Here is a 20,453-nt window from a genome sequence, read left to right as displayed (position 1 = left end):
AGAGACACGACGAAGCAGACAATGTGAAGAGGAAGAGAGAGCTGAGGATGAGGGCTTTCTCATGCTAATGGCACTTCCACCCCCATTCAGTCCAGCTTCACCCTGTCAGTCAAGTCTCCTTTGCGAAGATACAGGGGACAGAAATATCAAGATTTGATCGGTTTCTGTCAGAGAAATTGACAGAGACCGAGTCAGACCCACGCTGCTTCATCACACACTCGTATACTGTACGAAATCAGTTCATCACACTACACCACACCACACACAACACACACACACCACACACACACACACAGGATTCCACAATCTGTATTCAAATGACTGAACACCTGTTACGCACATGCCTGGCCGGGTGAAGCCACAATAAGCCAGTGAGTGAATTATGCATGCAATCGTACCTCAGAGGATAATCACATATTACAAATGTGCTGCTGTTAATAAAATTTATCACCTTCAGCTAAGGTGATAAGAAATAACCTGCCAGATGGTTTGTTACAACAAGAATCATTGTTGGAAAAGGAGGTAGGCACTGCCAATATTTGGCAGGTGATTGGATGAATCTGTCACAGTTGAACTTCAACCAATCAGATACATGAACCGTATAACATGGTCAACCTCTTATCTAAGCCAGTCAGGAGAAGACAGAAATGTCTTTTCCCGTCATAAAAAATAAAACACATAAAAAATGTGTCACCTTATTTGCCCCTATGTTACACAAACAGACCTCCAGGTGAACATAAAGTAAAGAAGTTTAACAGCTCAACATGTAACTTCATGTGCTAACCAACCGGAAAGGTAGGAAAGACGCTGGCATCTTATCAACTGAAATTCCAACAGTAACGAACCAACAGAGGCAAGCAGTTTGCTCAGGACATCCTTCAGCTCTTGTGCTGTCAAACTTTCCACTGCTGAAAGTTCATGCAGAGGAAAACTGATCTGTGAAGCCGTGGGACTCGGTGTGAAAACACTGTTGAGGATGAGAAAGGAAAACACAACTGATTTCCTGCTCTTGATTATACACCATCTGTGCAGTTTTGAAGACATCCTGTAACACTCTAGTTGTTGTTTTTTACTGATTTTTTTTTTTGCCCCATCAGTGCAACACTCTTGAATCCTTAGAATGGTTTTATTCGCTTGTCCAGAGAGCACCCTTCATCTAGTCCAGTGCCACAAAAAATATGTACCATGATGCATCTGGACTGAAGGGAAAGGATCATGAAGAATGAAGATCAATCTTGTGTGAGAAATGTAAGACAGTTGGAGCTCAGTAATCAGCACATTAAGAAGTTCTGTGCACACAAAATGAATCATTGCAGACACTTGAAAATATCCTGTGTGATATTTTGTAAGTGCTCTTATGCTGCCTGACAATTAAATAGGCAAGTGGAGCCTTCGCATACAAATTCAAGCCAATTCGCCCAATTCAAACCACCCCCAAATTCACTCACACTATACACTGAAAAAGTTCACTGTTCACTGCATCTATATCTCACATTAACCTTTTCTAGATTTCCCTGAATTTCAAACGACTGTTAACAAAGGGAAAAAACAAATTATGGAACTTTATTACATGGATTATTATGTTAAGGCCCTGTTAGATGTCAGGTTGAGCATGCTCTGACAAAGACCGCAGTGAAGCGCAACAGTGACTCTGGAGGATTGCTTCATGGGAAGGGATGGGGAAGGATGAATAGGTTGGGAAACAGTGCAGATTCGAGTCTCAGCAATGCCATTATTTAGAATTTAAAGCTAAAGCCCTACGGTGTAGTAGGGCAGGGCAGTAAAGCAGTCCAGGTCTTATAAAAGTGTGAACATGGAGGCTTTGAAATAAAAAAAATCAAGGTCAAAGAATCCTTTGATACTCCCCTTTTCACAACCAACATATAATTGTCCTGTAGCAAGGCCACTTCAAATTCTCTTTTGTTTGTTTGTTGAATGGGGATATTGCAGCAATGAAGTAAAAACAAAAAAAGATATATAGGAGGTACTACAATTACTTTGTATTGCAGTCAGTTTTCGAAGACTAGATGAGTACATTTTAATGGTGTGACCGATAATACAATAATTCATGTGTGATGAGTTTAGACGATATTAATGTACTGAAGTTTACACTGCACTTTTTCTTTACTGACTACACAGCAAGATGATGTGAAGTTATGATGTGGTAAGTAAAACAAAAATGGAATAACGGTAAAAATCTTTGCACACTAATGTATCAAAATGTGCAGTTCTGCAAACAAAAAAAACAATAAAATCTGTATTTACAACTGCAGATAAGTTGGCAGATGTTATCAGTATGTGAATTAGCATTAGTTTCCATATGCGATTGAGAAGGAATATGAAAAATGATAAATAAATACTGGTCGCTTTTATTTGGAAACAATCTGCCCTATCTAATGACAACAAAACTGCAAGTTTCCAATCACCCAGTTAGGCACAAATGGTCTTTGTGCTTCACAGGTAACAATAACATAGCTAAAAAGTACATCGGGAAAACAACTACATATTTAGAGTGACGGCATGAAACCTTTAGGGAATCAAACACAAACTCTAAACGTCTGTTATTTCCAAAGCTCTCCCACTGTAAGCCCATAAAGAGAGGAGAAAGTGAGCCCACCCTTTGTTAACAACACCAGCTGCACATACATACAAACAAGGGGAAAATGGCAGCGGTTCAACTGAGCTCTCTTCCCTTGGTGAGGTAGTGGAGGGAAACCAAAACCCAACACTGCCTTGAAAATCAAACACCCTTTCCCTGGTAGAGTCCTCTTTCTGAGAGCTCAGTTAGCTCTTAAAAAAAACTAGCTAAGAGCCAAGTTAACAGGAGTTAATGTGTTGGATGCCCTGTGTAGGATAGAGCCCTTATGTGCTAGCAAAGGCTAGCTGGGAAATCCCTCTCATCCTCCAGGGATGTCGAGGGAGAGCACTGACTTGCACGAATGCTGCTGAATAAGCGCAAAGATGGGGCAGAAATAATGAGCAGGCAGAGAAGAAAAACCCTTTCTGGGAATCGTCTGACAAACAGAGGTAGGGAGGCTGTTTTTCAAGAGCAGCTCTCCCCCTAAACCCTGTGCAGTGCAAAACCCCAGATAGTCTGCAGGATCAAATTGCTCGGTTCCCTTTGTTGTGCTTAAAGCACAGACAAGGCTTCCCACTTCTGGCCTACTTGTTTCTCTAAAGCAGCTGGAGGGGAGGGGATGATAGGAGAGGAGCTGGTTGGGAAAGGAGAGGAGAGGTTTGTTTGTGTCTATCAGAGCTGCCTGGGTGTGTGACACTGCCTTGCAGAGCCTTGCATTACCTAACACCGTTTATCTGTGGAAAGATACTGCTGCAGCAGTTAATAACAGATTTATTGCCGCATGCTTCTCTTTAACCTCGATACAGCAGGTCTGCATGACAGAAACAGTTCAGTTCTCCACATTCATCAAACGATATCGCGGGTTTACTATATACAGCCCTGCCTGTTGAATGTTCACACAAGGAAGCACAGTTGCGTATACAAGGAAGAAGTAGCTGACTCTGCTTCTTAAAACATGCCTGCTTTTAGTCAATTTACATGCAAACAGCCGTACAAAAGCCAGACTAAGAGCATCAGTTCAGCCAGGGCTAATTAGATTTTGTCTTTCAGAGTGTTGCTTCAAAGCTCTGGCTGGAGACAGACCTTCAGAGAACACCGCACATGTCGAATCAAGTAACTTATTAGGCTTTATACAATAGCAAATGCTAAATTAATGTAGTGCAATCCAGAGTTTAGGTCATTTTTAAAACACAAATCAATCAAATCAATAAAAACAGCTTGAAAGCACAGAGTTGTGATAGTACAGTTTTGTTTCCACTCAGTAAGATAACTGACCACTGACACTAGTGAGCTGTCAAATCAGCGAGGCCTTGCTTGGATGACAGGCTGATTTTAGTTAGAGGTTGTTGCTCTGACTGGGAGTCTGGCCTTGTCGAGATGAGGCAGTGCTGGAATGAACAATGTGCAGCGGTAATGAGGAGCAGAAAGGCCTTGTTAACAAAAAAAATCAGTGAAGTAGGAGTGGGCGGGGTGAGGAATACATTTGATGCTAACAAGCACACAACACAACACAACACAACACAAAGTGTGGAGAGAAAAAGCAGCTAGATGTTTTCTACATGAGTGCATCCACATTTTTACTGCGTATCACCCCCATGGGAAATACAGACACACCCAGGAGCAGCTGTTGCTCTTTACCAGAATGTAATAACTGTTGATGTAGAATTTGGAGATAACACATCGCAAGACAGAGAAAAGGAAAATAACCTGGACGCAGAAGTGCCTCCATCAAGTCTTTTTGGACTGGACCCCAATCCGAGCCCTTTAGGTATCTGCCGATACAGGCATCTGTAGATATCTGTAATCCAATACTTACCTAAATGTTAAATATATCTGATTTATTGAAATGTAGCCCAGTACATTTGGCTCACCTTAATTTTCATGAGCTTATTGATCCAAATAATGGAGGTCCTACTTAAAAACGTATGAGGTTAGATTACAGATATGATATGAATAAAAGTTCCACCAGACAACAGACAAGTTTAATTTGGTGCGAATTATTGTTATTTAGCCACAGTTTATACGACTTGTGGCCTGCGACGTTAGCCATTTTAACCAGTGAAAGCTATAAATGGTAAACTGCTACCTTAATGTTCTGGTCACTGCGTTTTGCTAATAAGAAAGACAGAGGAAAGATAACAATGTCAGGCATACAGGCAAAATGCTTTTTTTCCCTGACTCAGGGTCATAAAGCTCTAAATACTAATCAATATTATTACAGTGGCTTATCATTTCTTTTAACGCTCAAGTACTGAGGAAGCATTAGCTGACACCTGCAGTAGATATAAGTATGTAATTATATCTCCCAGGTAACTGTTTGGTTGGAATAAAACCTTGCACACACTGCAGTAATACATCATTTCTTGCTGGTGGGAAACCGACCTGTCTTTATTTTATTGATGCGCTATGAAAACATTCACCAATCAACAAAAAAAATTTTTTTCTAATTAACTACATCACTATTTGATCAAAGCAAACGTGTACAATGGGCATTCCTTATTTATTTGTGACACCATATCTTTAGCTTTAATGTAGACACAGGGGCGTGTTGAAAAGGCAGCTTCCCCTGTAAGAATGGGTTGATAACAAGTCTGAAGCTCAAGTCGTCAGCGCAGGGTGTCTGGCACAGCTTGGGCTGACAGCAGCTGAAGATGACACACGTACAGCTACTTTCCTCTCTCTCTGTCTTTCTCTCTCTCTGTCTATCTCACACACACACACACACACACATCACTACCTGCCTAGAAAATCAGTATTTTCCCTGCTGGAGAGCTGATTTCAGCACATGCTCCAGCTTCATCTCAGAGGCAGGGAGAAATCTACTTGATATCTTTATGCATCTGCAGAAAATAAACCCGGTGTTCTACCAGAAATAGCACTTTTTTCCAGCCAGACAGTGTATGACCAAGCCTTCCCCAAGACAAAGTTTATGCCTGTCTAGACAACATTAGATGTAAATCCTTTACTGCAGAACAATCTAATATGTAAGTAATTCTTAAGGAGACTGGACTGAAAAGGGAAAGTATGATACTCCCCGTTTAATCCTTGCCCTCAATCTCACCATAATCCATCTATACATTACAGCCTGTTAAATAGAGCCTACACACGTGGGAGTATAATGCAATGTGTATCATGACATTGTAAGACCACCACTCCCACACACCCCAAAAACATATCCCTCACAATGAATGGGAAGCAAATAAAAGCCCATCTTGCAGCAGAGTATTAAACCCTGCGCCATGCACACTGTTTCTGACAGATAATGGTATAAAACACACATCTTTTGTCATGCAGCATTTAAGTTTTAAAAACAACATCTGCGCTTTAATCAATTCAATTCAATTTAATCAATTTGTCGAACGACAAAAAATAACACAACAAATCTCCTAAATTAAGCAGCGTTTTCAAGGTACTAATATTTGATTTAGTTTCAAGGATAAGAAACATTGTCCTTGTGCTATAGTAGCCAGTACTACACCGTGCATCATCTCCCTTCCACTACTATGAGCCAGCTATTGATTGGCTCTGTGCACTACTACTGTGAAATAGGAGAGGGTGCTGAAAAGTTGAAAAGTGTTAAGTACAATAGCAGGCAGGCTAGCAGAACTCTGGGAAGGCACACATCGCACGCACAAAGCTTCTCTGTCAAATCTGATACCGATGCACATGGACTGATGAACACAATGAGTGTGATCTCACCTACAGCTTGGTCTCTTCTGGTGTGAACAACAGTGGAAGCTTGCTTTGCTGCGTTTGTTGTATTTTGTTCATTTTGGTTTATGCTGCCCGGTGATAAACAAAACAAACTGCAAGTCGCATGATATGAACTCCTATGACATTGTTTAAACCTGCAATAATGTATTTGGAGTTGTGTTTCTGGCCACCTGATGAATGTGTATGTTGTATATTCACTTTCTTTTAGCTCAGTTTTTGGTCTTTTCCGACTCCTGAGGAAAATATCTGTTCTGTTGTCTGTTGTATATGTTCAGCAGCTGGTGTCTAACTGTATCTGTCTGCTATTTGTGGCTGAAAACAACACTGCTAGAGCAGTAAGAGCAAACCAAAACAGTCAATTTGTAGTTGGACAGTCAAACAATGAGCTCACTATACTTGCTATTAAGCTTTGTAAAGCAGAGGGGAGCTGCATATTCAGGTGATAATTCTCTAAACAAGCGGCATTACGAGCAACCCCTTTCACAATGACATTTGATACGTTGCTACAATATAAATATTTATTATAATCTCCCCAAAGGAAACAAAGTACAAGAGGCACAAGCAAGTCCTTCAAAACACTCTATATTCTGTATATTTAATATGTTTATCAAGTTCCAACGGGACTAAAACAGTATTATTGACAGTAATGAAACACAACAATGATTTTATTAGTGTCTATCAATGCTATGTTTTGCATCCTGTTGTTATCCTTGTGATAATCTCAGAAAATAACTAATCTACACTGCTGTCTCACATACATCTGCTCTATAGTGTGACATACATTCTGTGGCTCGTGTGCAGAAAAGGATTTGATGTCATTAAATACAGGTCTACGTTTCAGGTTGGATAACGTAGCCATCTGTAAAAGAGAGGTGCTGTAATCTGGCATGAGTCTAAATCCCTGTCAGCTTTGTGACAAAGCAGCTTTTATACTGCCCGATGATTGGTTGATGGGATCACCACAAATCAAGTGCAGCAGCATTTTCGCAAAATTATCACAGAGTAAACCCTGGTTAAGTGAGTGTAATGCACATTTTTCATCTAATCTGACCCGTTACAAAATCCTGCAGGAGTTAAAAATGTCATTTTCTTACATTACTCCACAGTTTATGTTAAAGCCCAGAGTCCCTGGTGGGTGGAAAAAACAGGGAGAAACAGTATAAAACGGCACTACGTAACCTCTTTCAACTGCTTGCACTGCGTTTATTCAACTTCTCTCAGGCAGAAGTGCTTGAATGTGCCCACTCACAGTAAGTTTGCAGCCATCCTCAGCAAATCAATGTGTTCCAAAGAAAATTAGCTACTGCTTACTGGAAAAGACTGTTTTATTAGGTGAAGGACAGATGAAGTGGCGTTTTAAGGTTTTTACACAACCCCAAGAACGTTATAAACATTATATAACATAAACATAATTATACGGTATGAATCATATGCTAGAACTTTAACAAATGAGGGTACACAGGTGAAACAAAGAATGAATGCTCATTCGGGTAAACTGAAATGAATAATTGTACTGGCCCTTAATTAGCACTTAGAGGCTATGGCCAGCCAGTCCATTAATTGTTCATGAGTTTGTTGCCTTTTCACTTTGCAGAGAATGACCTTGAAGTGTTTGCATACTTACACAAGAAGCAACTCAGTCTGCTGCCAAGTTTTATGGATCTGGTGATGAATTTGAGGTTTAAACAGGACTGCCAAGTGCTTCGGATAACAATCCCAAAAAAGAAAACAGCATTCAGACGAACTTTGGATGTGCTGTGTAATGGAGCATTTTGCTTTTCAAAACAGAGATTAATATTTCATGGGGATAAAACTCATCTTTGCTGCATCTCAGCCAAACTGCTTGGCACTTAAGAGAGCAAAAACTAGAGACAGACAGAGTGAGAGGAGAGCAGTATGACTGGGAAAGTGGAAAATTGCTCCGCTTAAATGTGCATCAGATTTGACCAGTTAATCACTATTGGTCTTCCTTACTTGCCATGAAAATCTTTAACTTTTATATGTGGTCCCTTAAAAAAAAAAAAATCACAAGAGCATTATTTCCAACAATATACCGCAGTGAGAATTCTGGGTCATTTTCCATCGACATCTTCACATTAAAATAAACCAACAGCCTTTGTTTTTGTGTGAGATGCCCAGTCACTACAATTACAGTTCTGCTTCTCTAGTTAATTAAATTGTCTTTGGCTCATGGGGGATGAATAAAGTCCCAGAGCAGTGCACAACTTCCTTTGTCAGTGCCCAAATTCACCACATCAGTCTACTCCTCCAGAACAGCAGATGATACAGCCCTGAGCTCTTCCTCTAGTTTGTCTCTAGTTTGACACTTCTTGGTTGGTTATGTGCTAAAGGAAATGGTAAGTATAGATGACAGAGCAGATAAAAACCAGAACAGAAACTACAGACTGCTGACAAATGATTAACAGTAATCTGTAATATGTCTCATTCTGTGCTCTACAAAGGAGACCTCTGAGTGCAACTTTTCAATATTCCCAACTGACAAATACAGTTACAATACAATACACATATTGGTTCTTGGCAATAACTCCCAAAACATCTGTCCAACTCTTGAAACAAACTTAAGAACAATAGCTCCTGAAAATCCCTCCAGGTAATAGTGGTCCACGCACAAAATAAGGCATGTGTTGATACCTTCTTGTGTACTTTTATGGGCTATGGAACCTTAAGACGCGTTACTGAAACAATTCAGTCAGATACCTCAGTTTTCCATCAGTTTCATGCACCTTTCACATCAGTTTCGGTCAACTATCGCCAGTTCCCACCAACTTTAGACAAGAATATTAAACGAACTGCCATTCCTGTGGTTCAACCAATGACAGAGAAGTGAAAAGGACGCTGCCTCTGCAGCAGGGCAGCAACCACAGGCTCTGAGGCTCTCTGCTGTCCGATATGATTCAGTGTGAAAACTCCCTGGTGAGGCCAAGCTTTTCATTAGCATGGAGCGAAGTGTGGGAGGGCGGCTCGAAGTGCTCCCTGCCCACTCAGCTGTAGTGTGGGCCACAAACTGCACCGGCAGAAAAACATTATGCAACCACCATGCCATTGTGTACAGCGGAAGGGTAACCACAGCAACAGGATTCAGAGACTGAGCAGAGGAACCAGCGCTGGTTGGAGGAAGGACGAGTGTGGCAGATAAACCTGGGTGGCTGTAAACAGTGCGTGTGCCAGTGTTTGTGTGCAGATATGGATTTTACCAGGATGCCCTGATGGAGTTTTTTCTGATCCCAAACCTTATTCAAGTTATTTAATAATAATAATAATAATAATAATAATAATGCCTTGGCTACAGACACTACTACTACTCATGCTGGCTTGTCCCATATTTTGCCTAAACCAAGCTAAAACATTTCTAAAGATTACATGGTCAGCACCCTCAGCCACCAGGACACCACTGGTTAAAAGTATATTACACTGCAGGTAACCACAGCAACATTAGGTATCCTTCATGTTAAACTGACTGTTAACTCTCACTGGCGAAGCTCACTAGCTAACAAACTACCCACAAAAGTGATGACAGGTATCAGTAAAATGTCTCCAGCTAAAAACAATACCAATATAATGTATTATGATCATTTATTATTTTACAATATTCACTCCAAAAATGTAAATGGCTGAGACATTAATTGTTGTCAAGACCTCCAACATGACTGAGGCTTTCTATCACTTGAGATCTCTCTCCAGGTGCATAGACTGTTTTACATGTTGTTTTAAATGTGAACTCAGGAGGGAGGAGTCACAGTCGCACCTTCAGAAACTATAAGTGACAGCACTGACAGACAGATTACTGACAGAAAGCTAAATGAGCGGCAGGCAGTGTTTGCCCTTGTCTAGTAGCCACAGTGAAAAGCCATTCAACATGTCAGAGGAATGTCATTCACCTCCCCCAGCTCCGAGCTTTTAAAGCAGCACCAACAATGGATACATTGTGCTAAGAGGTAAAGAGAGGTGAAAGGTTTCCTTTACCATCTTCAGAGTTGTTATGATGTACAGCCACCATGGTTCCCTGTTTTCACTGTCAAGAGCCACTGAAGAGATTCCTCAAGCCCAAATACTGTTATTAAAATCCCAGGGATTTGTTTTGGTATAATTCATCACTGAAACACAGGTGTGGATTAAAACAGACAGACAGTCTTCCCAGTACACAGATATGAAGATAATAATCCTGGTACCCTCTACTGATCTCTGTGCTACTTTTAGAAAGATTGACAATGTGTAAATATAATGAACAATGGTCAGAACTGTGCCACCTCCTCTAACAGTGCTCCTAGAGAATCAACTAATCATGCAGAGATAATTAGGAAAGCCTGATAAAAACACTTAATGTAAAACAATGGAATGAATTGGTGAACTGCAAAGCTCTCCATGCTGGCTTACAATAGCTCATAATTGATGCAAATATTCTGAAGATTTCAATGCCAGAAAATAAATTCATGACCAGAACTCTCTCTATATTCTTGGTTGGCAAAGCCAAAGCTGAAGTGAACACTAAATCTTTATTGAAGTCCATGTTAATATTCATACAGGACTGATCATTATTGTTTTAGACAGAGAGAGGCACACATCACTGCAGATTTCACACACTTCTGACAATGAAGTCACTGAGTAAAATCATGCTGTCACCTTTTCTCAAATCTGGACAACACTGAACGGCCAGGCCAATATTATTCTAATTTGGCCTGGGTACTGCTGACAAAACTATTACCATATGATATGTTTCTTAAAATGAAACTCTTTTAGATACCTTACTTTAAGAAACTTGGAAATGCTTGAAAGTCTACAGACAAGGAAGCAGCTCCGTGAGGCTGAGCTAACTGCTAACATCAGCATACCCACAAGGCTGATGAGAGGGTTATTACAATTCATCCTGTGAAGGACAAAATTGTCTGTACCAAATGTCATGGCAATCCATCCAGTAGTTCACTCAACATCAAAAATGTCAACCTCATGGTGGCACTAGTGGAAAAGTCGATGGATGACCAAAGCCAGTAGGATTTACCCTCTGGGGACCATTAATGTTTGTACAAAATTGGCAAATCCATCCAATAGCTGTTGAGATATTTCCACAACCAAAGTAGTGAACCGAGAACCGTGAATGCTGGCATACCTGAAAATCTGATGGAAATATACCTGTCTAATGTACGTGTCTTCTGTAGCTAATGTGCTCAGTTAGCGTAACAGAAGGACTAAGAAAGACAGAGACAATTACATAAACCGACTTGATATCAGGCTGTGAGAGAGGCGCAGGACCGTTGTGCTGACAACCAAGGAGATGGAGGTAGGAGGTGAGGAGGGGGGCTGCTGGTGCTTCAGCTGGTCCATCTATCGTCTCCTGTTTTATTTTGCGCTTGCTCTTTAAAACAGGGCCCCTATATGTCGGGTGAAACTGACATTCAGCAGGTTTCGAGGTGGTTAACTCTGTCATGACTCAGGGAAAGTCAGCAGGCACGCAGACTGGTTTTGTAGGTTTTGCAAAGATGCAGTGTGTTGATGTGACCCTGTTGTTGTGAGACTATAAAATGACAAATCTGCAGAAGATGACATTCAAATACTGAGTGCACTTAATGATTTGTGGTAAAGACTAACAGCCTAAACAGCTGACCTTGGCGACATCAATTAAAACTGAACTGAGTTGAACTGAACTTCCCTTTCTTTTCATGATCTCACATCACAGACAACACAAAAGGCTGATCTTCAAGGAAAGCACCTTCAAGGAAACCAAACATAACAGACGGGGTATATAAATATTGCCAAGGCAACTCAGAGTGACGACAATGGTCCACCTGGAAACAAGCAACAGAAAATGTTTGGCACAAGTTTTCATGGATTAACAGAAACAAAAAAGTGGCTTAAAATGTTACCAAAATGACTAGATTTAATTTGGAAGTCTGTTTGTGTAATACATGATATGATCCAGTGTAAGTGACATTTAAGCATCACTAAGACCAACTGCCTGATGAGTCAATTAGAATGCAAGAAAGATCATACTTGCTCCACATAAGACACCCTGAGCTACGCAAGAGTGTGAGCTGCAGTCTGAGTCTTGCAGCAAGGGGCACTATAGCATGAAACTGACCCCTTCTGTTTGGCTTCACTTCCACCTCATTTAAAAAACACAGCTGATCTGAGAAACGCTTCCTTAAGCAAGGCAGGGCGGAAGAAAAGCATGTCCTAATTGATAATACGAGAAACGTTTTGTGTAGGTAAGTACAATGTTGGCTGAGTTGGCTGAACACACCACATGCTTTTGTTTAGTCAAAGGTTGAGCAGAAACTGCGTTTGGCCATTAGGCGGATGTGACTAACGCGAAGTCTGACAGGAATTCAACAAACTAACTTTAGCATGTTTCTGAGGCTTGGCAACCTGATGCTCAGTGCAGATCTTGTTGTGTTGAGCTCAAGAAAAGAAACAGGCTTTTGCCCCATTGTAGTTTTTTTGTTTTTATAAACAATCTGGCTCTGGTGGCTCTTTATTGAGAAACAAGAACAGCCTTTGATATTTTATAACTATATGTATTTTAAACTGCTCTGGACATAAGAGAAAAAGAACCAGCATTGTGTGCCCAGTTACCGACCAAAGGCTTTCCCAACCAGACAGCAAGCAGAATCAGTAATTCCGTCTGCACCGCTCCACCCAGGCAAGCTTGAGCCAGACTGACGCTTTAGCTAATACACTGATGTTTACAATACTTTAAACCTCCGGAATATTTTTCAACAATGATCTTTAATCCCTCTTGGGGCTGATGATATTTTGATAGCGCTTCAAATTATCTTGGGTGCAAACAAACCCACGCAAAAGAACGTGTCATCCATCTGAGTGTGTAGAGGCAGCAAAAGGCTTTTTTTAAGTGTTAAGATGAGGACACGTTTTAGAAAACAGTGCACGAAACCTCTAACAATGAAATGGTCAGTGTGTCAAAATGAATGCACTTTAAAGTTGCATGGGTGGAAAATCTTCCTCGTTGGTACTTAAACAAAGACACGGCAAACAAAACATGAAATGGGACAGCAGAAGGATGTGTATAGTGTATTCAGCCTGTCTGTATACACTATAACACATCCTTTATGTACGTCTTGACTACCTGCAGGTACTCACTGACAGGTGAATTTGCTTGTGGGCCCAGCGCTGTTAACAGATGACCACCACTTTGACATTTTGTCTTTAACATCCCATAACAAACCCACATGGATTCTCTGATGCATGTGTACATATAAGCGCACACAGTACACATCCTACAGACACAGCTCTGGTCTTGATATCACTGAAACTGCTTAACGCTTGCACGTAAATATAGTATGGAATCAAGTGCTGCATCTTCCCAGGGAAACGTCTCGGTTTAAGTGGGCGGGCATGTGTGATAAGAGAATAGATACCCCCCCCCCAAAAAAAAATAACACATTGGAAGGAGTGTTACATAACAAATTTACATCTTTGAATGTAATTCAATAGAGTTATGTACTGTTAATGGACAAAAAGCCTCCATGCAAACGTACAGTTTACTTACAGTCATAATATTCATTATTGTTAACTGCAGGGGAGAAGATCTTGTGACAGACTATGAGCAAGAGTGCAAAAGTAATACAAGGAGGATGAAAGACGGAAAAGGGAAAAGTTGGCTTTCTCCGATGATTGTAGCCCCTTAGTTTCCCCGCTTCACTGCCTGCACATCTCTCCTAATTGACCACAAAGGGTTGCACCTACCCCTCCACCCCCATTACACACACATGCACACATACGCACACAGAGCGTGACACCCATGCCATTCACCCGCTAACACAGTTGGCGGGGATCCAATTATCCTCCATTGACTGCAGAGATTAATTGAAAATAACTCATTACGCTCCTCGAGGACATTCCAAATGAGTCCGATTTCAATTTGACTCGTAAGCTGACCGCAATTTGAAGATGTCTGACTGGAACAATCACAGGGCTTAAGCCAGTGGCAAAGATGGACAGACTGGCCTTCGAGACATAAGGGAAGAAAATCACTCACTTAAAACCTGAATCCTGCAGGAATACTGTCCACAAGCCCCTAAATCTGCACCGTAATCTACTTCACTCATCTTCAAGTAAAACAAACGGAATACTGTTCTTAGCTCTTTTCATATTTTGCTTTTTCTGGCACTTCTCTCTTACATGATGATCTGTAAGTCACAGGAATACCATCATGCCTCTCTGACACATAGCCTCCTTAGTACTGTTAGGTAATGTTGGCAATACAGACTGAAGCTTAGTGTGCTTTTGCAATCTGTGTACTCGGTGTTGTAGATAAGTGTGTCAACTAAATGACTAAAAAGTAAATACAGAAAGGCGGCGACCAAAGAAACATATGGCTTGTTATCGAATGGCATCCATTCATATTATCAAATCTCCGTTCGACCCCGCATCTGATGCCAACAATAAACATTGGGCAGGTATGTTGTTGTCGACACCTTCACTACCAGCCTACCAGGTGATAATTGCTGGGTTGTTTCTGCACAGAGATCATGTGACAGTCAGCTGTCAGGGTGTTGAGTAACGTCACCACTCATGGCTTTTCATTTCAAATGCACCACAGCAAAAATAGCTAATCACCTCCTGTGAGGCAATTAGCTTTTTTTGAATTTGCCTACAAGAATGTGACTTATTAGGCAATCTTTCATGCAGTGGATACAGGTTAAATCACAATTATTATTATTATTATTGTTAGTAGTAGTAGTAGTAGTAGTATATGCATTTCCAGTAGTTTTGGGTAAACAGGCATCAAATTAAAAAGTGACAACCCTTACAACAGTTTAATTCAACCAAGATCAAAACAGGAACTACTATGACATAATTCAGTCACATTGTGTAAACTCTGCATTTCCTCTTTTTCCAGTGTCTATCATCATAAAATTAATCAAATCAAAAAGGTGTTATAAACATTAGTTATAAGATTTTATTAATAAATGATAGAATAACCTGAAACTAATATACTCAAAGCCAAATCCTTGAACTCAGAACGCAAGTGGTGGCCACACTGCATCTATGCGACAGTGCTGCCGCACCCTGGGGTCCAGGGGGGGGGCTGGTTAGGGTGTGAGAGTGAGTGACAGGCCTCATCAAGGCCACTCCTGCTACCCAGACTGCCCCTCCACCCAATAACCCAGGCTAGGAGGGTAAATCTAGGTCAGTAGCTGGGGCACAGTCTGCATGGACTGTGTGCATGGCATTAGACGGTGCTGGCGTGTTCGAAAAAAGGATGTCACAGTTTGCTGTAGTGAATATTCAGTAGATTTATTTTTAATGGTCAAGCAGTTTCTTGAGGGAAAAAGAAATTCTAAATGATATCATCATTTAATACAGGAGCCCATGTGGATGTCTTGCATATAATCCTATTTTGTATTCATAGAAAATTGTCTTTGGGGTGATTTTTGACTGAGGAGTAACCCAAATGCAGACCCAGTTTAATGCTTTTTATGTTCATTTGCATTGCAAAAATCCCTGCTGAAATACACCGACCCCTCCTCCTCTGCGAATGGCAACCACACACCCAGACACACACACACACACACATACCATAGACACAAAAGGAGGGACAATCCGTAGAGAGCCACGCAGCAGTCACATTAATGCAGACTAATGATGGAGGCAGAGCACTGCAGAAATGTGCTAAGTGTAAAACTGCCCTGTGGACCAGATGAAAAGCACACACACAAACTGCCTTCCACCACAGTCAGCTAATGTCTTAGTTCATCTTTCTCTCTCCAAAATCAGCCAAAAAGTGGCTGAGTCAGTAGGTCTCCAAACTAATTCAACTCACATGGCACAAACAGTAATTCTGTTTCTTCATGCGGACTAAAATGCTGCTCTGTTCTGCTGAAGATCCCAGCTGGTACTAAGTGACTGCATGCTCTAGTCAGACCAATATAAAGGTTTGCTGATATTCTAGACTGATAATGACCTCGTATGAAAGATCAGATACCAGCCAGTCGGTGTTGTCTGCTGCTGATGTGATGGGGGTTTCTTTTCTGTTAACAGCAATGGAAAAATTCTCTGGATTATAAAGGCTGTACAGTGTCCCAGATTTCCTCCACCCCCAAACAACAGGATCAAGTCATCTGAGAGTTGCTTGGCCACATTAGGATTTAATTAGTATGGGTTTCAGTTTAGAGTTTTATGGTTTTAAAGATGGTTTTTTTTAAAGCATTCATGGCGATAACATTCTCAGATAAACAATATATATATGGATATATTAGGGAGGCAACTAATTATTTTTTTGGTTGTTGAGTTGCTGAGTATTTTCTCATCGTCGCCACTGTGAGACCCTTAAAACACTTAAACATTTCAACGATGCTTCTCCCTTCACTTAACCATCCCTTTGAGGAGGTATCAAACAGGAGATCCTTTGAGATGCCAGTAGCTGTAACGTCTTCAGCAATTCCCCCGCTGATCTCAGGCATGAAGTGAGAATTTTCTGCCAATCTGTGAGGCAATTAGAGAGATCAGCCGAGCACAGACGCGGCCAGCGCTTGACTTATTAGAGGAAAGGGTTTGAGACGAGACCGGCATCAGTGGGCAACTTCTATCAGGAGACCTTTAAAACACTGCTGGGATACAGACTAACTGGCCATTTTTTGCACACAGTTCAAAATGGAGAACTTGACGACGGATGGATTTGCCTGGGGTTATCACACTTTCTTCATTGCGGCTCTGCAGGTAGCGACTTGATGCATCGCATGGAGGCTCGACAGATAACCTGCTGTGACTCCAGCAGAGCTCTAAATGACAATTTGTTCTTCACTAGTAATTCCAGTTGTCTGAGTCTGTACCTGTATCTGTAGGGTTGGTAAAAATCTAGCTAGTTATCCCATATGTATACGCACTGCACTGACATGGCAGAGAAAGACCGTTCCAGGTCATACAGTGATTAAATAATAGTAAAGGCTTTTCAGGCTTTAGCAGGTGGATACATTTTTTCAGACTGCACACCCTAAAATGAGTACTACACATTTCCTCTGGCTGACTGAATTCTGCAGCTGCATTGCTTTTTCCACACTCCCCTCTTCATTATACTGCTTGCATGCTCACTGTGGATAGATATTAATGAAGGTTAGATGCTTGGCTTCACCAGCCTTCGGGCCTGCCATGCACATACACCAAAGCAGGCAGTGTCGGTGTCAGTGAAAGGATAAAATCCCTGCTTGGGTGATTTCCCATTTTCCCATTTTGCCAAACCGTATGGGCCTCATTCCGATTCCAGCCGGAGTCGGGCCTGGTGTACAGTCAGATCAAAAGCCTCTCTGTCTTTAAGCAGGCAAAGCATCGCAGCGCAGGTCATGCTGCTGTAATCTAGCCAATGAATAGACAGACTCACCAGTTTTTCATCATAAACTGACTCTGGCTTATCCAAAGTTCATCCAAGTTAAAACATGGGGGAAAAAATGTTTGTAAACACAGCACCGCATTCAGAGTCATTGGGCCTCATACAAGAAGGTTTTTCTTATTTTTATACCATGCATCTTCTGTATGTGAGGGTTGCAAGTACGAGTGACACGAGTCAGACTCAGAACGGTCTTAACTGCACAAAATTGCCATAAATTTCTCATTTCAACTCGATGAATGAGACATGATCTTGTCACAACTAATTTATCAGTGTCTGCAGCAGCATTGGAGGACCCTCAACAAACTGAAAATAGGCATAAAGTTTCAACTTTGTGTCACTAGAGCATAGCCGTACTGTAAGGGAAATAAAGAAAGAACAGTCTACCTACGAGGAAATTCTAAAGTTAAGTTCACTTAAATCACTCGTGCATGCCACTTATGAGCAAATGCATTTGTATGAGGTTGGCATTGGGCCCAGTGTCTAGCTGTAGGTTTTAGCCAATGTAAAAAGCAATAAATAATCTGTGCGTCTCCCACGATCAGATGATTTATTTATGCTCATGAGTATCACATGTATTAATAAAGGCAGACTGATACTGCATAGCAGGTGTACTTGCATCTATAGAGTTAAAGTAGGCTTCATTCCTTTCTCCTTATTAGGATGTAGCTTTTGAGCCATGTATAATTCTTATGTCTCATAAAGAAATTAAATTCTTAAAGAAACATTCTTGTGCAATACTCCAAAAACTAGCTTTCCATGGGTGCCTTTAATACTGCAGTGAGGTGTTTAACACGAAAAAGCACGTGTTTACCATATTTCAACACTCCAAATGTTGAAGAATTTGTGATGATCACGCTACGATGATCGGCAACCCAATCTAAAATCTTTACTCTCCTAATCAAACAGCAATAGAGAAAGGAACCCGGTATTGGAACAACAATCAAATGAGACTATCACACTCACATAGCCGTCTCTTTACCTCGAGCCAGAAATTCAATCCCATTACACAAAGCTCCCCAATCGTCTCTATTACCAAAGTAGCATAGTGAAGCAGCTCGAGCAGCTTCAGCTCTCCCCTACAGTGCTGGAAGGTGAGCGCTAAAAGGAGCCCTAACCCTAACCCTGGAGAGCAGAAAACACATGGATGATTATTACCAATACGCAGTACATGTGTCCCTTTGATAAGCACAAACTCACAAAATCCACTGTCCATGTTTTTGACCACGTTTTTTGTCACCTTAGAAGGTGTCTGCGAACTACCGTGGGGATAAACGCACACTTGCTTGTTATTTCTACCATTGCTGTTATGTAATGTAGTTTTTGATCCATGCAGCAGTAAAGTTAGGCTGTGTCTATTTAACAGCGCAGCAAATCAGGGACGTCACTCACTCTCCAGCCTAAATGTGATCACCCTGCTGTCATTTAAACAACTTTCCAGACAAAAAAACCCCCCAAGAACCAAAACTGAATCGTCTACATTCAACCTCTTCATCCCCATTGTGAAGCGTTCACCTCTTGACCAAACACAGTCATGATGAAATGAAACCAGGCTATGACATGATGTAAATCCTCCCCCCTGTAAAGACACCGTCAGCCCCCTCCTGCAGTAAATCTCCAGCTACAGTAACAGACGCTAACCTCTTCATCACTGACAGCAATGCATTATGGACTGCATTAATCAAAGCCTATCAGGTGCACTCACAGTGGGGGGATGCATGTCCTGCAGACTACTCACAAGCATCGTATGCGTTGCTTGAATAAGAGAGTGCATTAGTGTTTGTGTTTATGGACTAAACCCATCTGTACGCAGAGCTGTGGGTGCAGCATGGCATGCATGCACACATTTAAGACAAACATAGGAACAATGTGGACAGATGGGTTGAAATGCTGCACCTAAACGTGAAGATCATCTACATTTAGAAATGAAAATAAAGTATCTCCCCCCCCCCCCCCCAACCCCCTCCCTCTCACACCTCTACCACGGAAAGGGGAAGTTCATACGCATTAGGAATGAAGGATTGGATCTCAGTCAAACTTACCTCCCTAGCTCGTCTCCAATCTCATAAAATTCCTCAACATTTTCCTGGTTGAAAACAGTCATGTTGTCCAGGCACTTCCTCCCTTTCCCCCCGACCACAGGCATGTCCTCCGAAAACGGCACACCGGGGCTCTTCACAGCGGCACCATCCCTACCAGCAGCCTCCGGTCTGGGCAGGGTTACAGCCAGCAATCCTCCTCATGTTAGAGCTTCCAAGTGGACACAAAAAAAAATAAAACAACGCAACCATTAGACCTGACTGTGTGAAAACCTGACTGCAGTTGTGGGGAGAGAGGTGGGCGTTCAGTCAACAAAAGGAGACCACACTGACTGAGCAATGAACCTGCACCTCCAGGGCGACGTCACCCCCCCTACCACCCCCCCCACTATCTCCGCTCATGTATCCGGACACGCGTTTGAATTACTGGGCTTATAACAGCTGCCAGTCTGTTTGTTCTTTAAAGATAATAGTAATATAACCATTCACCATGTCACCGCCGGCTGGTTAGGAATGCAAATAAACCCCAGTGAAAGCTTGGTGTAGCCATGGGAAACACGCGAGCCTCCTCCTCCTCCTCCTCCTTTCAGTCCAGCAAGAAAAATGACTGCTGAGTGGTCATATCGCGAGCCTATCTCCTTTAAATAAAGGGACCTGAGGTTCACCCGGACAGGTGTTTTAACCCAGTTTGACTCCGTATTAAAAAGTCACAACCCTACCTGTAAAACCTCATTTAAAAGCCAAACCGTTAAGCTTTCTTGCC

General features: G+C 41.6%; 1 protein-coding gene across 2 annotated transcripts in view; it reads right to left on the bottom strand.

Annotated features, from left to right (window-relative positions):
* The window catches only part of dapk1 (death-associated protein kinase 1), a 73,206-nt gene that overhangs the window by 52,470 nt on the left and 283 nt on the right, over positions 1-20,453 (bottom strand). The window contains exon 2 of one of the 2 annotated variants that reach the window (XM_035658345.1): positions 19,694-19,901. In XM_035658345.1, the coding sequence (XP_035514238.1) occupies positions 19,694-19,797 (104 nt within the window). In that variant the 5' untranslated portion in view covers positions 19,798-19,901. Of the gene's footprint in view, positions 1-19,693; positions 20,199-20,453 lie in introns of those variants that run through there. The other variant, XM_035658346.1, reaches the window with a different exon arrangement.

The sequence above is a fragment of the Morone saxatilis genome, unplaced genomic scaffold (assembly GCF_004916995.1).
Source record: "Morone saxatilis isolate NCDOM2014 unplaced genomic scaffold, NCSU_SB_2.0 Contig16, whole genome shotgun sequence".
In the NCBI taxonomy this organism is placed as follows: domain Eukaryota; kingdom Metazoa; phylum Chordata; class Actinopteri; family Moronidae; genus Morone; species Morone saxatilis.
The sequence above is the reverse complement of the archived record's forward strand: the minus strand, read 5'-3'. Positions and strand labels throughout refer to the sequence as shown.